The sequence below is a fragment of the Colius striatus genome, chromosome Z (assembly GCF_028858725.1).
Source record: "Colius striatus isolate bColStr4 chromosome Z, bColStr4.1.hap1, whole genome shotgun sequence".
NCBI lineage: Eukaryota > Metazoa > Chordata > Aves > Coliiformes > Coliidae > Colius > Colius striatus.
Genome location: NC_084790.1, coordinates 66,333,798 through 66,347,846, shown reverse-complemented (window position 1 = coordinate 66,347,846; position 14,049 = coordinate 66,333,798). Strand labels below are relative to the sequence as shown.

At 38.1% G+C, this 14,049-nt stretch overlaps 1 protein-coding gene across 5 annotated transcripts in view; it reads left to right on the top strand.

Moving 5' to 3' along the window:
- FRMD3 (FERM domain containing 3) overlaps nucleotides 1-14,049 on the top strand; it is a 148,083-nt gene that overhangs the window by 91,749 nt on the left and 42,285 nt on the right. For 4 of the 5 annotated variants that reach the window (XM_062019434.1, XM_062019437.1, XM_062019438.1 and 1 more), the window contains 2 exons: nucleotides 6,016-6,094; nucleotides 13,167-13,264. In XM_062019434.1, the coding sequence (XP_061875418.1) occupies nucleotides 6,016-6,094; nucleotides 13,167-13,264 (177 nt within the window). The remainder of the gene's footprint in view (nucleotides 1-6,015; nucleotides 6,095-13,166; nucleotides 13,265-14,049) is intronic. The other variant, XM_062019435.1, reaches the window with a different exon arrangement.

Here is a 14,049-nt window from a genome sequence, read left to right as displayed (position 1 = left end):
TTTAACTAATCTTCTTTCTGAGAATGTGTTGGTGTAAATCCTACTGATCACATCAGTATTAATAAAATTTAAGTAAAAACCAGAAGTTTTCCATGTATTTTCCACCTCTCTTTTTTTTTTTTAGTTAATTGTAAAGATTCCTCTCTGTAACAAGCTATCCTGTAAAATGCTTTGTAATTAATATCAAAATATGTGGGTTTTATTCTTGATGATAGTGGAAAAGAATGAATTCTGTTGCTCTGATGTGCAGAAGTTTAAAATGACATGTTTTTCTTGCTGCCTTGCATCTCAGATGATCTGAGAGAGTAATGCAAAAATGTTCTCTTCATATCAGGGGACTTAGAATCATAGAGTCATAGAATGGTAGGGTTGGAAGGGACTTTTAGAGATCATCTAGTCCAATCCCTCTGCAGAAGCAGGTCTACCTAATTCAGTTCACACAGGAATGCATCCAGGTGGGTCTTGAAGATCTCCAAGGAGGGAGACTCCACAACCCCTCTGGGCAGCCTGTGCCACTGCTCCATCACCCTCATGGTGAAATAATTTTTTCTTATATTTAAGTGGAACTTTTTGTGTTCCAGCTTCATCCCATTAGCCCTTGTCGTGTTGCCAGCTACAACAGAAAAAAGGGATGACCCAACCTCCTGACACATTTAGATACTTGTAAATATTACTAAGTTCCAACCCCAGTCTCCTCTTCTCCAGACTAAACAGCCCCAGTTCCCATAGCCTTTCCTCATATGAAGGATGCTCCAGTCCCCTGATCATTTTGGTGGCTCTGTGCTGGACTCTCTCCAGCAGTTCTCTGTCCCTCTTAAGCTGAGGAGCCCAGAACTGGACACAGGACTCCAGGTGAGGCCTCACCAGGGCAGAGTAGTGGGGAATCCCTTGACCTGCTGACCACACTCTTCTTGATGCATCCTGGGATGCCATTGGCCTTCTTGGCCATGAGAGCACATTGCTGGCTCATGGTTAGTTTATTATCAGGACTCCCAAGTGTCTCTGTGCAGAGCTGCTCTCCAGCAGGTCAGTCCCAAGCCTGTACTGGTGCATGGGGTTGTTCCTTCCCAGATGCAGGACTCTGCACTTGTCCTTGTTGAACCTTATGAGGTTCCTGTCTGCCCAACTCTCAAGCTGGTCGAGATCCCCCTGAATGGCAGCACAGCCTTCTGGGGAATCAGCCAGTCCTCCCAGTTTGGTGTTTGAATTTGTTAATTTCCTTAATCTCTCATGCTGCCAGTGGAAGAAAGAAACCAAATGCAGAGGCGGGTTATGCAAAACCTTCTTAAGTCTCACAAAGTTGTCAACAGTTTTGGTATCTGTAATGGCTTAACACCAACCACCAACAGAGCACCAGACACTCACCCTCCCCAACAGTGTGATAGGGAGGAGAATGGTAGCAGTAGAAAAGAAGTTTAACTCATAAATTGAGATAAGAACAACTTTAAAATGAAATAAAAATATAACCAATAACAATTTTTTATAGTAATTAAAATGAATATAACAAAATGTGCAAGAAATAAAACCCAAGGAGAAAAAAACCACCCCTCAACAGAAAAAAATCAAATGGAGTGCTGCACAATTCAGGTGCTCACTACCCTCTGATGCTGGAACAGTGATCCACTCCTTACCCCCAACTCCCCCCAGTTTATGTACTGGGCCTGACATCCTATAGTATGGAATGGCCCTTTAGTTACTGGTGGTCAACTGTCCTGGCCATGCTTCCTCCCAGCTCCTGGTGCACTCCAGCCCACTGGCTGGCCGGGCAGGGTGAGATGCAGAAAAGGCCCTGACACTGTGCAAGCACTGCTCAGCAATAATCAGACATCCCTGTGTTAACATTCTTTTCCATGTAAATGCAAAACACATCCCTGTAGCTGTTACTAGGAAGGAATTTAACTTTATCCTGGATGAAATGAGGACAGTGTCTTAGTATAAATCTAAAAAATAGTTTCATCAAATATGAGGCTTATAAATCTATGCACAGGGGAAATGGCAAGTTTTGTGTGATTCATATGCCATTAATTTGAATGTTATGTATTCTTTACCTATGATCCTCATGAAGATTTAATAACAAGCTTTAAAGCATTATTATAACTGGTTGATGAAAATCCACCTTGCCCTGTGTTGTCCCATAACTAACTGAGTGCAATGAGGAAGACACCACTATTTGAAGTCTGTGACAGATCTTTTCTCTGTCTAATATGCATAATGTGAAAACAGTAATGTTCTGTCTTAAGCATGCTTAGAGAGTGATGTGGGTAAACACCTGATTGGTAACGAAGAGCTATGTGGAAACACCACCATATGTCCTAGCATTCCCCAGAGATTCATCTGCAGCATCAGTGAACTTGGAGACTTTGTGCGTATAATGTTTTTGTCACTAACTTTTGCTAGGGTAGTTGAGAGAATATGTAACATCAGGGAGAAATGCAGGAAGTTTTATGCAATGTTGCATTCTCAGGGCTATGAAGATAATTTAAACATCTGCTTTGGGCTTCCAATATCCATCTGTACTCCAAGTTTAATTAAAAGAAATCAGTACTGCCAGTATGGTTCATTATGGAAGCTGAATACAATTTTACTGAATGAAATTCAGGTTGTTAAAAACAAACAGGAAACCTTCCCAAAAGTGGCAGTTGAGAGTTTTCCATCTTTCTGCCTCTTTAATACACACTTCTAAAGCTTCAATCAAGTTTTTCACCAGCTTTTAAAAAGAATTTCTCTCTTACGTAAATATTTTCTCGTTGTTTCAGATTTTCTGTTGATGAAGAAAATGGTGATAATGTGTAGTTTTTCTTAGGCTTATCATTCCCTATAAGCTCATCATCTGCACAGAGGGTGAAAGTTTCTGTACGCTTTGCTTAAAAATGAGCGCACGTGACAGTCACTTGCACAGTATCTGTGCCAAATGGTGCACCTCTCTTTGTTCTGGTCACGATTTTAGAAATTTTGGTTTTAGCTAGGGGATTCTTACTATTTCATGCACATTGGGTAGTTTGTCTTAGTTAAATGCAACTGAAATAGACCTTACAAAGATACCAATAATTTGCCTGGAAACCTTGTGTGTATAGTTTATTCATGAGGATCTAGAACATGACTGGTTTCAGCATTTGCTGTCTTTTAAGCAGTTTTATTTCTTCTTTTGACTTTATGTGCTGTTAGCACATACACTGGCAAATTAATAGCACTATTGCAATGGAGTTTGCAGTCAGTTCCATTCTCTGTGCTAAAGTCCTTTGAAATTATTGTAATTGTGAATCTTTTTTAGTGAGGAAAGCAAAGCCTGTGATGGTAGGAAATTATGACAAAGCCTTGGGCGTTGAACTATGCCAGATACTCCTTGTCTGACAGATAAAGGACCAGTCCAAAAGAAAAAGCTTATAGATATTATAAAATTGGTTATATTCAGGCTAGTTGTGTTCAAGAAGTGTTCTGAAAACTAAATTCTGTTTTGGGAATGTTTATTGTTAGCGTTTCCGCTTTAGTGTGTAAGTAAGCAGTAGCAAGTAATTTTGCTTTCAAGGAATTGAAGAATTTTCTGTCTTTCACTGCCTCTCTTGCTTTCCACTACAAGAGTATAGTGAATGACAGAATTTAAGATTCTCACAGGTGTTACTCCAGTACTGTAATCTTTGTAAGACAAAGGCCTTACTAAATGTTTACATATTGTCAAATGCGTTTTTGGAAAAACATTAGGGTTATGATGAATTTTAAAATTAAGATGGAAAGGAATATGGATAGCTGTGGGGTTTCTCTCCTTCCCTTTTCAAGTGTTCACTGTTTGTGGCTAGTTTTCTAACTGGGAAAGAGAAACAGAAAAGTGAAGAACCTGTTTCCTTCTATAATGGTAGGGTAGCTTCTTATCTCCAGAGATTAATTAGATGGAGAATATCATATTCTTTTTGTAATTTCAAATTGCAGGTCAGGACTGCTGTCATGCAGGTGTTGCTGAGCAAGGAACTCTGATTAGCAGGCTGCAGCAGCCTTCTTTTTGTATTTCTAGCTGCACTGCTAGAAGGAATATTTTTAACAGAAGCTAGAGTCTAAGCAGAGGTTTTCAAACCAGGGCTCAAACTGCCTTAGCAAAACTTCCGTGTGTTGTGTGCATTGCTGTATACTTATGTCACATACTGTCCTTCTGCTACAAGAAAAACGTTTCCTATTGTAACTTTTGCTATTAAATGAATGTGAGCTACTTTTTAGTGTTGTGTATGCCATCCTCTCCTATCTATGAAGCTCTTTGCATATGAGGCAGCCATTGCTTTTCTGTTGCTACCATAATATTCCCAGAAAGTGGATCTTCTACTGTAACCCTTAACTTTTAAAATTTATTCTTGTTTACCACAGCCAAAGTTTCAGTTATTGACATCCAGAAACTTGGGTAAAATCCAGTCCATGTTTAGAGTCTTGCATTAGGCTTGTACTAGCTGGAGCCCTGCAGAGCCATGCACTGGCTGTTCTTAGTTGTACATCTCTGTTTCAAGCACAAACTACTTTTGAGATTTGAAAGTCCTTTTCTGGTGAGGAGGAGCTCTTAATCATTTAATAGAAGTTTGCTCTTCTGTCATATTTTGTAAGTAGAACTGTATTCTGAAAGTGCAGGTTTTATGCCCTTGCTTAGGTTTAAGAAGGCTACGGAGAAGAAACAGAAACTTTTAAGTTGACTTACGTTATCTTTTGCTTTGTCCAGACAACATGGTTGCATAGTTAATTTCTAGTTGGCTGTTTTCCTTTTTAAGACGTCATGTTCAGTTTGCCACTACAGGGAAGAGAGGTCATAACACTGTTACGTCCTCTGTTTTGCAGCTATTCCTAATCACTGTAAGACAGTGCTGCAGCTGCATCTAAGATGCCAAAGTCTACATAAAACAGTCTTGAGTGTTTCTCTGGCCTTCAGAAGGCTTGTCCAGATTCGATGATTTGAGTGTTCAAATCATCCCTAGAGAACACTGAAGACTTGCATTTTTTTCTCTGTTTCCTCTTTTTTGTTTCTGCTTGTTATAGTTTCCTGACATTCCTTCTTGGCCTGCCAGTTATGGTGGCCTGTGTAATACAGGTGGATTTTTTCATCATACCATTTACCTTTTGATGATGTGGCATTTTCTTTCTCACTTTGAACTGGAATTTGAAATACGAACTTTACCTGACTCTCAGGGATCTGCTTGCCTGTGTACTGTGCCTGTTGTGATGTTTTAAGCCTCTATTTGTTTTTCACACATCTTTTATCCTAACATGATTATCAGAAGATGCCTCTTTGATTAGAGTAATAGTCTTTGGTTTGCTTTCTGTCCCTCCTGTAAATAGTGAAAGATCAGCTGGCCTAGGATTAGATAATACCTTGAATGCTATCAAAGATACAATAGTGGGATATAAATCTGTGTTAATGAACATAAAACTGAGAGACACTGATTGCAGAATTTAAGTCATGTTACTAGATTTTCTTTCTTTGTTTTTTGGGAGTTATTTTTTTGTTTTGACAGGTGAACGTTTTGTACTTAAGACCTGATGTTGATACCTTAGGTCAGTAGTAGGTAATGCAGTCTCATTAGGTACTGGAAATAGAAACAATTTTATTTTCTCTAGCTTCATTAGCCAAATGTAGTGAATGTTTTCTTCCATTTTATGGTCTAGACATTATTGTTATCAGGAATGACAAATATATGTAACACTTTGTATCTCATTGTGACAAGATGCAATTGTTTCCTGTTTATCAATAGCCAAAAAAAAAAAAAAAAGCAGCCCAAATATGTTTTGTACTTCTTGGATCAAACAATGAGTCTAGTGAGCTGCAAAACCATTTGTAAATGTACTTTAGACTTCTTTGCAATATAGTATACTCTTTTCATACATATGTATGATATTTATTGATTTTTGTTTGAATCCCTCACTGTTGCTTTGGAGCTAACCATCACACAGACTACTTTGTAAGAATCTTGGATGCCACTCCTTCAGAGTGACTAAGGCAATGTTTGTCTGCTACTGCTCTCATGCTTTTTCTTTATAATATTTCAGCTCAGCCACCATATACCATGTGCTTTAGAGTGAAATTCTACCCACACGAACTCTTGAAGATTAAAGAAGAGCTCACCAGGTATTTTTTTTGTTTCTTTATTTGTGTATTTAATGTACATTGTTAACATGTTCAAAAATAAGACAGTTTGTTGTGTAGGGTGGTGTTCTCACTATTCATGCTAAAATACTTGAGTAGGCAGACATTTGCACTACTTGGGGATTTTTTATTTACTGTGATACCTATAGGTTTTTAAAAGCAATTTAAGGGGATTTTTCTATATACAAAGCAGTAGCGACATTGTTAAACTACTTTCAGAAAGTGAAGCAATGGTCAAACAATTGGCCAAGGATCATCCTGACTTCCCCTGGCAAGAATTGTGGTCTTAAGTAAGTTCTTTTTGTGTCTTGAGTTTTTCTTTTTTTGTGTGAGTATGATATAATCTGTGAAGTGTAATTCAGTAAAATTCTTATGCTCATAAGTCATTTCATGAATGGAAGTGATTCCATTTATCCCTGATCTCAGAAACAGATTGCTTTATGCTGAATTCTAAGTTTATATTTTGTTCATATTCTAGCTGTTTATCTTGGTTATATACTGATATCCTTTATTGTATGAACAGATTGTAAATCAGGCAGTCATTATTTGTTAGTGTTTGTCCTTGGATGGACATTTTGCTTTTCATGAGCCAGTGTATAAACTTTGTATAGACTATCTTCTTTGAAGAGCCTTAATTCATTGAGTTGTTTTTTAACTGCTTGAATACCCTCCTAAAACAAGTTTTATAGAAATGCGAAGCACCTAGAATGGGCTCACTGAAGTTTATCTCAGTATGTTTTAGTCTTTGCTGGAACATTTCAAACAAATTTTTGCAGTCAAGCTGCTGTATAAAAAATAGTTGGGTTTGTTTGTTTTTTTTTTCCTTAAAACTAACTAACCTTAGAAAGCAGAAATAATTTCTATTTTCATGTGTCTACCTTGTGCATGTGACACCTTTTTGTATCTAATCAGCTTTATAGTTTCATGATGTTGCTGTTTGGCAAGCTTGGCTTTGTCTCTACACAGGTCTCTTATACAGTAACAAATTATGGGGAATGCTCCTGAAGTAAGCGAATGAAGTGTTATGTAAACACTTAAGATATAGTAAGACATGGGAATCTGGGACTTCAGCCTGGAGAATAGGAGAGTGAAGGAACCTCGGTAATACTTACAAGTATTTGAAAGGTATATGTCAAGAGGATGGCGCAACACTTTTTTCTGTAGTGTCCAGCGAACGGAAAAAAGCTGGAACACATAAAATTCAACTTAAGGAAAAACTTCTTTAGTATGAGGGTGAGGGAGCCCTGGCACAGGCTGCCTGAGGAGGATGTGGAGTCTCCTCTGGAGGTTTCAAAAACCCACCTGGATGCCTTCCTGTGTGACTTGATCTAGGTGGACCTGCTTTAGTAAGGGGACTGGACTAGATAATCTCTTGAGATCTCTTCCAACCCTTACCATTCTGTGATTCTGTGATCCTGGCGCATTGTCATACCATTCTTTAGTTCACTGTCTCTATTAATCCTGACTAAATACCCCCTATGGATTATTGTCAATGCAGTCTTTGTAGGAAGTTTTATAGGAGTAAATCTTTAATTAAGTACTTTAAAGACATCAGATATGTACAGATATTAAAAAGAGATATTTTTCCCACTCTCGTATCACCAGATTTCATGTTAAAAAAAATAATCTGTTCAGTGCATGAAGCTGTGTGTATATGGAGTAAATGGTTTGATTCCTGTGAAAATAGTGCAACATGGATAGAAACACTATTCGGGAGTTAGATGTCCCTTGCAAGAAGAAAATAGACTATATGTCACCTGAGATTACTTGTTGCTTCATTTCTATCCCACCTTTGGTAGGCTGAGCTGGACTATAGTCCTTAAGTCTATGGTTTTACAGGTGGAACTATTTCTAGGAAATTAATATGGAGAATGACTGAAGTGGCTAAAGTTTTCCTTCTGTCTGTGATATTATAGAAAAAAGTCCTGTAAGAGCCTGAAAATGTGTGCACCCAGCATGTTCAGAGGTTGGAAGTGCCTTGAGCACAGGATCAAGCAACCTGCTTGCCTGTCACTGCATTTTGTTCCACTGCTAGGGACACTTGTGAATATCATCAGGCATGTTGTACCATTCCAGATGCTTACTTTCATATTCCCTCATTTTAATTAATTACCACTTTCATAGCTATGCTTTAAACTGAAGTCAGTGCTTGCCTCTGGATGTTAAGGTACTTGGAGATATTATTGCTAAATAAGACATTCCATAGACTTAAGAAAAAAATTTCTGCATCTTGGTGAAGAAAGACATTCTGAGTCACCCTTTATCACTGTTTTCTCTAGGGTCAGCTGCTATTAAGACTGTAATTCACAAGTAAGCGTCAATGGCCATGGGGGCTATTGGGTTGAGCTCAGTTTTTCTGTTTTAACAGACTATGTGAAACCGGACCTGTCAACAAAATCCAAATCTTAATGCACTTCAGTGCTTAACCTTCTTAACTTATCTCCTTAACTTAAGTCAACATAGATTTGGAGCTATCCTTAGAACTGTTTGGAAATAACTGCTTCATCAGTGGGCCATGTTTGAAATGTGATTGAGAAAGACTGATGGCACACTTTTTAGTAATTAAACCAATCAGTCAGATTTTCCAATGCCTTTTTAAAAAGTTGTGGTGAGAAAGTCACAAGGATTTAACTTGTTTTGCTCAAATGATAGAGTCTCTGAATTTATTTCATGTGAGCTGAAGGCACGGACAAATGCAATGCAAACAGTAAATATAGATTTTTGAACACTTTGTCTAATTGTTTAAATGGAGGTGCTCAACTTTAGTAGAACCAAGATGATCAGGGTAACGGAACATCTTCCTTATGACGAAAGGCTGTGAAACCTAGGGCCATTTTGTCTAGAGGAGACTGAAGGGGGATCTTATTATTTACAAATATCTAAATAGTGGATGTCAGGAGTTTGGGACATCCCTTTTTTCTGTTGTTATCTAGTGACAGGAAAAGGGGTAATGGGAAGAAGCTGGAACATAAAAAGTTCTGTTTAAACATAAGAAGAAACTATTTTACGGTGAGGGAGCAGTGGCACAGGCTGCGCAGGGAGGGTGTGGAGTCTCCATCTTTGGAGATCTTAAAGACCTGCCTGAATGCATTCCTGTGTGATCTGATCTAGGTGGACCTGCTTCTGCAGCGGGTTGGACTAGATGATCTCTAAAAGTCTCTTCCAACTCCTACCATTCTATGATTCCATGATTCTATGAATTCAGGAGTCAGGTACACATTCATATGTTTTTACTGACCAGGGATATAAATTACTTCATCAGGATTACAAGAAGTGCCTGAGGTTGGGCCAACCTTTGGCAAAGCTAGCAACATTGGCTTTCAGCTCAAGGTGCCTGCATCTTCTTCATATGAAAGAACTCTGAAATGTCTTAGTCTTCTTCTGAACTACCTGTCCTGCTAAACACTATCTGCTCTTTGCTGTGTGGGTGGTCTCTGAAAAACACAGACTCTCTTATTGTTATGTGCATGGGCATTCCCCTGCCCTTCTTACCAATGCAAGTGCTTTGCTCGTGTCCCAGCTGACCATTTCTCCAGTGTCCACTGTGCTCTGTGCCTCTTTTCCTGCATTGTCCGCTGCTTTCTATCTTGGAGGCGTTTTTTTTTTTTTTTACCCTGCTTTTCTGAGAAGAGAAATAATTCTTTTAAAGTACAATTTTGAACTGCTTGATCAAGGATTTCAATGGTAAATGTGAGCAGAAACTCAACAACAGAACTTGACAAAAAAAAAATTAGAAATTATTACTGTAATAGTACATTATGTGAACAATTAAAGAGTACACCCTGCCCCCTCAGCCAATGAAACACTGCAATAACAAACTCTCTTTTATATTAGGGAGGAAAACAAGAGCTTCTTCCTCAGACTAGCAAGTGATATTTTAAAGCAAAGACAGGTAAATAACATCTGTGTCCCACGTTTGTGACAGAAAGCTGGCCTACATGACGGCTTGTGTTCATATCTGTCATCACAGGATGACCAATAGAAAGAAGTCAGCTCTGAGACACAAATGTTCATTTCCCTAATATTATATACCATATGTGCTGTTTTGATTGTATATCATCTGTTTACTCTTATTTACTTGCTACTAACATACCTCTTAGGAAAAATTGAATATATGTTTGTGTTTTCCCATTGCTACAGAAAAGAAATTTTTCATGGTATGGTAGGGAGGCAAGATAATGGAAATTTTTTGGTTTTTTGTTGTGGGCTTTTTTTTTTAATTCTGAGCAACTTGCAGAGCCAGTGATTTAGCTGGAAGCAATAACTAATAACAAACTTTTATTAGCTTTGTGTAATTCACAAAAAGGCATGTATTGGACAGTTTAGATTGAAAGAGTAGATATTATTTGTTGTTACAATGAAGCCTCCTTTGGGGGTTAAATTTCGTTAGTTTCATATTGCAAACAGGCTTAAGCAAGAAACTAGTATAAGGCCTATATTGTTTCCGGTTTTCTTTCTTTTTGGGGAAAATAAGGCCATGCAGTTCTTGTTTAAGATTAGCTCAGATAACTCAGACTATTATGGATGCATAAATTAAATAACAACGTTGGGGATCTGTGATTTGAGTCAGTAACAAACTATTTGCCTAAAAAGGCCACAAGTATTCTGGACACTCCCACCTAAACTAGCATCTTCATCTATATAGAGTTTTAAAGAAATTTGGAGAGAGGAATTTTTGCCCTCTTTCTCAGGGGTTTCTGTCAATGCTACTGTTGTCTTTGATCCCAAGTACCAATGTAGTTATCTCAATGACCTGTCATGAACTGTTGTATTAATGGCTGTTCACCTATGTTAAAAAAACCGTTTTTAAGTTCTACTGAGTTCCTGTGTGTATTTTTCCAGTGGTTTTTTTTTTTTTTTAATCATAAAATAACTTTTTGGGAGGGAGGCAGATTCACTGCCACCTCACTTCAAAAATCTAACTTGTGATTTATTGCATAGCGTTTAAGAGAGAGAGAGAAAGACTACCTGACTCTTGAATGGGTGCTTAGAGTAAATTCTGAAACTTTTGCTTCTCCTTGGACTCTTCAGATAATAGCTTATAATAAATGATCAAGATGGGCAGATTTGGTGCCTAATCCTGCTGCATGGAGAGTTTCCTGCAGAACTATTTTATTCTTCTTGTAAATATCAAAATATGAATAGGAAAGTAACTGCTCCTAGTGTTTTCTTCCATGTGTACAGCTGGAGATTTGGACCTTTTATGGTCCTAAGACTTCAAAGTTCTCATCGTCATGTCTGCAAATGAAGGTCAGGAGCAGTGAGTTAATGTTTTTCCAGAAGCCTATTTACTTTTGCATCTCATTATAGTGATTTTCAATCTTTAAAACCACCAGTGTGCAGTGTTGCCTGAGAATTGAAACTTGCAACTCATCTAGAAAGCTGTGCTGTGAAATCTTAGGATGACCTTTCATAGATGATGCTTTTTTCTGTCACTTCTTAAAAGGTGAACTCAGTTTGGCTTCAAGCTAGGGTTCACTCTGGAGAACTACAACTCAATTTTTCACCCTGGAAAGACTTACCAAAAGTTTTAGGATGGGCACTGCTCATTTTCCTGAGTTATATATAGTATCTACATCAATATACTAAGCCTTTTCCAGTAGGCTATCGTTGCAGGTTTAGATTTTTTACTGCATCTCACTGAGGCCTTCTGTTCATGTGATGCAGTTCTTCTCTGTGAACTACCAATACTATCGCAGTACCAAATTATGGAGGGGAATTAGTGAGCTGTTACTAGACACTGATTACAGAGAAAAAAAGGTTTGCCACAAAACCAAAAACAAAGCAAAACAAAACAAGCCTTGAAGTGCAAGGTTCCTATGGAAACTTGTAGTACTGTAATGCAGTGAAGGGATGTGTTCACAATGAGAACAAATTCCTTTTCTCAGTGATAACCTTTGTATTTCTGTAGAATTTAGTAGCAACACAAGGATAGGAGGAAAATTTCTCTTGCCCTTCAGGTAATACTTATGTTCTTGCATGAGTCTAAAAATCGCTGTAAGCTTCAGATTAGCTATTTGGTGTATGAGCTCATGGTAATGCACAGAAGCAAATAATTTAGGCAAAATATGTCCGACATCAGTGTTACTCATAAAGCACATTCGTATTGACTGCACTGTAGCTCAAGGTTGGAGAGGACTGGAAATATCAAGGAGCATCCTGAAGGTCTGCAAAAGCCACTGAACCTGATAGCACCCTCTAGATATTTGACTTGTTCTGGCTAAAGCAATGCTTAAATGATTTCTCTTCACAGAAGGGTGAAGCTGCTGAGTGGTGCAGCTGTAACCAGCCAGGTGGCTGTGAAAGGAGCTCTGAGTGATTTACTGGGCTATGACTTTGGTTCATCTCTAGGAGGCTGCTCTGTGACAGAGAAAGCATGAGAGAAAGCCATGGCTTTGCAGCTGCACGTCTCCTCTTCCTTTCAGAAACAAAACTGTTCTGGGGTAGAAGGTGGGGTGCAAGTGGAAAGAGTATTTGTTTTCTTCTCTCCAGTTCTTCTGGAGGAAGAATAACTCTGAGAGGAATGGAAGGGTTAATCCTAGGCAGGTCCTCTGTGCCCACTATCTCCTAGGGCCTTGGAGAGTTGCTTCTGCCTCAGAGCTTCATCTAGGATTCTTCACAGACTGAAAAAAGAGAAGATAATAAATCCTCTCCGTTGTGGTCAATGTGCTATTTTATCTACAGTGATAGAAAGACTTCCTTGTGTTAAACCTGTATTTAATGAGAAAGGGTGTGCTCAATCTTACGTTGCTGAAATTTATTTTATGCTTCTAATGAGCATTGTACCAGCTGTACATTTTAAGTAAAGTACTGTCCATGCTGTCTCTTAGTGAATTTTTGTTACCTCTGCTGTCATAATTTAATTGTTATTGAGAAAAAATTACAGTCTTGGAGATATTTTTTTTTTTCTGGGATTGCACTTTGTTTCTTTTTCCTACATTTCAGGTAGTAAAGAGACATCCAGAGCAGATGCATAGCTGATTTCATGTTGATAACTTAAATCTGGTACAGAAAGATGCCGCATTGTTTCCTAATATTTTTCATTATGTTTCAGATACCTCTTATATCTACAAATAAAAAGGGACATTTTCCATGGCCGTTTGTTGTGTTCTTTTTCCGACGCGGCCTACCTGGGTGCCTGTATTGTCCAGGGTGAGTTGAAGCAGCAGGGTTTTTAAAATACTTAGCTCATAGACATGTTCAGTATAAAGAGAAACTAAAAAATCAGCGTGGAGATGTAGCTAGCAGTAATTTTAGGTGCATTGTTTCCCCGTGTTGCCATGCACTGTAAGGTGTTCTAAGTAATTAATCCATTTAGACAAGTAAAACCAATCTGATGCATATTTAAAAAAAAAAAACCAACAGATTGTCTTGGCATTTCAGTGAAAAAGTATGGCATCAGTGTTAGATTCTAGTTATAAGCAAAGCAAAAACCTGTTCCAAATCTGCAACATAAATGCAGCTTATTCTATTTGAATGAAGCAGGAAAAAGTGTGATTCAGTGCCTTTTCTTATTGTAAAGAAGAATCACGTGGTGATGGAATCTCTGGCAAAAATAATAAACGTGATTCAAAGACAAGAGTCATTGGTTTCTTTTTTCTTTTATTCTCCCCGTCTCTCCTCATAATTTCGTTAGGGCCAGATTCAGATATACGTCTTGGATTTCACACAGGGAAATAGCTAGATGTCTGGTTAGGGATGTCATGTATGAAACTCTTCTTCATTCTTCCTTGAATGAATGAAGCTCTTAATGCATTATAAGGCAGCAATTCCAGACCAAGATCAAGTCTAAACCTTATTAAAAGAGGCTTATTTAGAAAATTACAACACCTATACCTTGAGTACTTAAGTGATGTATCTTTTAGAAGATGATCCAAATACTGTGAGCCACCTTAAATAATGTGTTACTCTTCTAGAACAGAATTAAACCAGTCCCT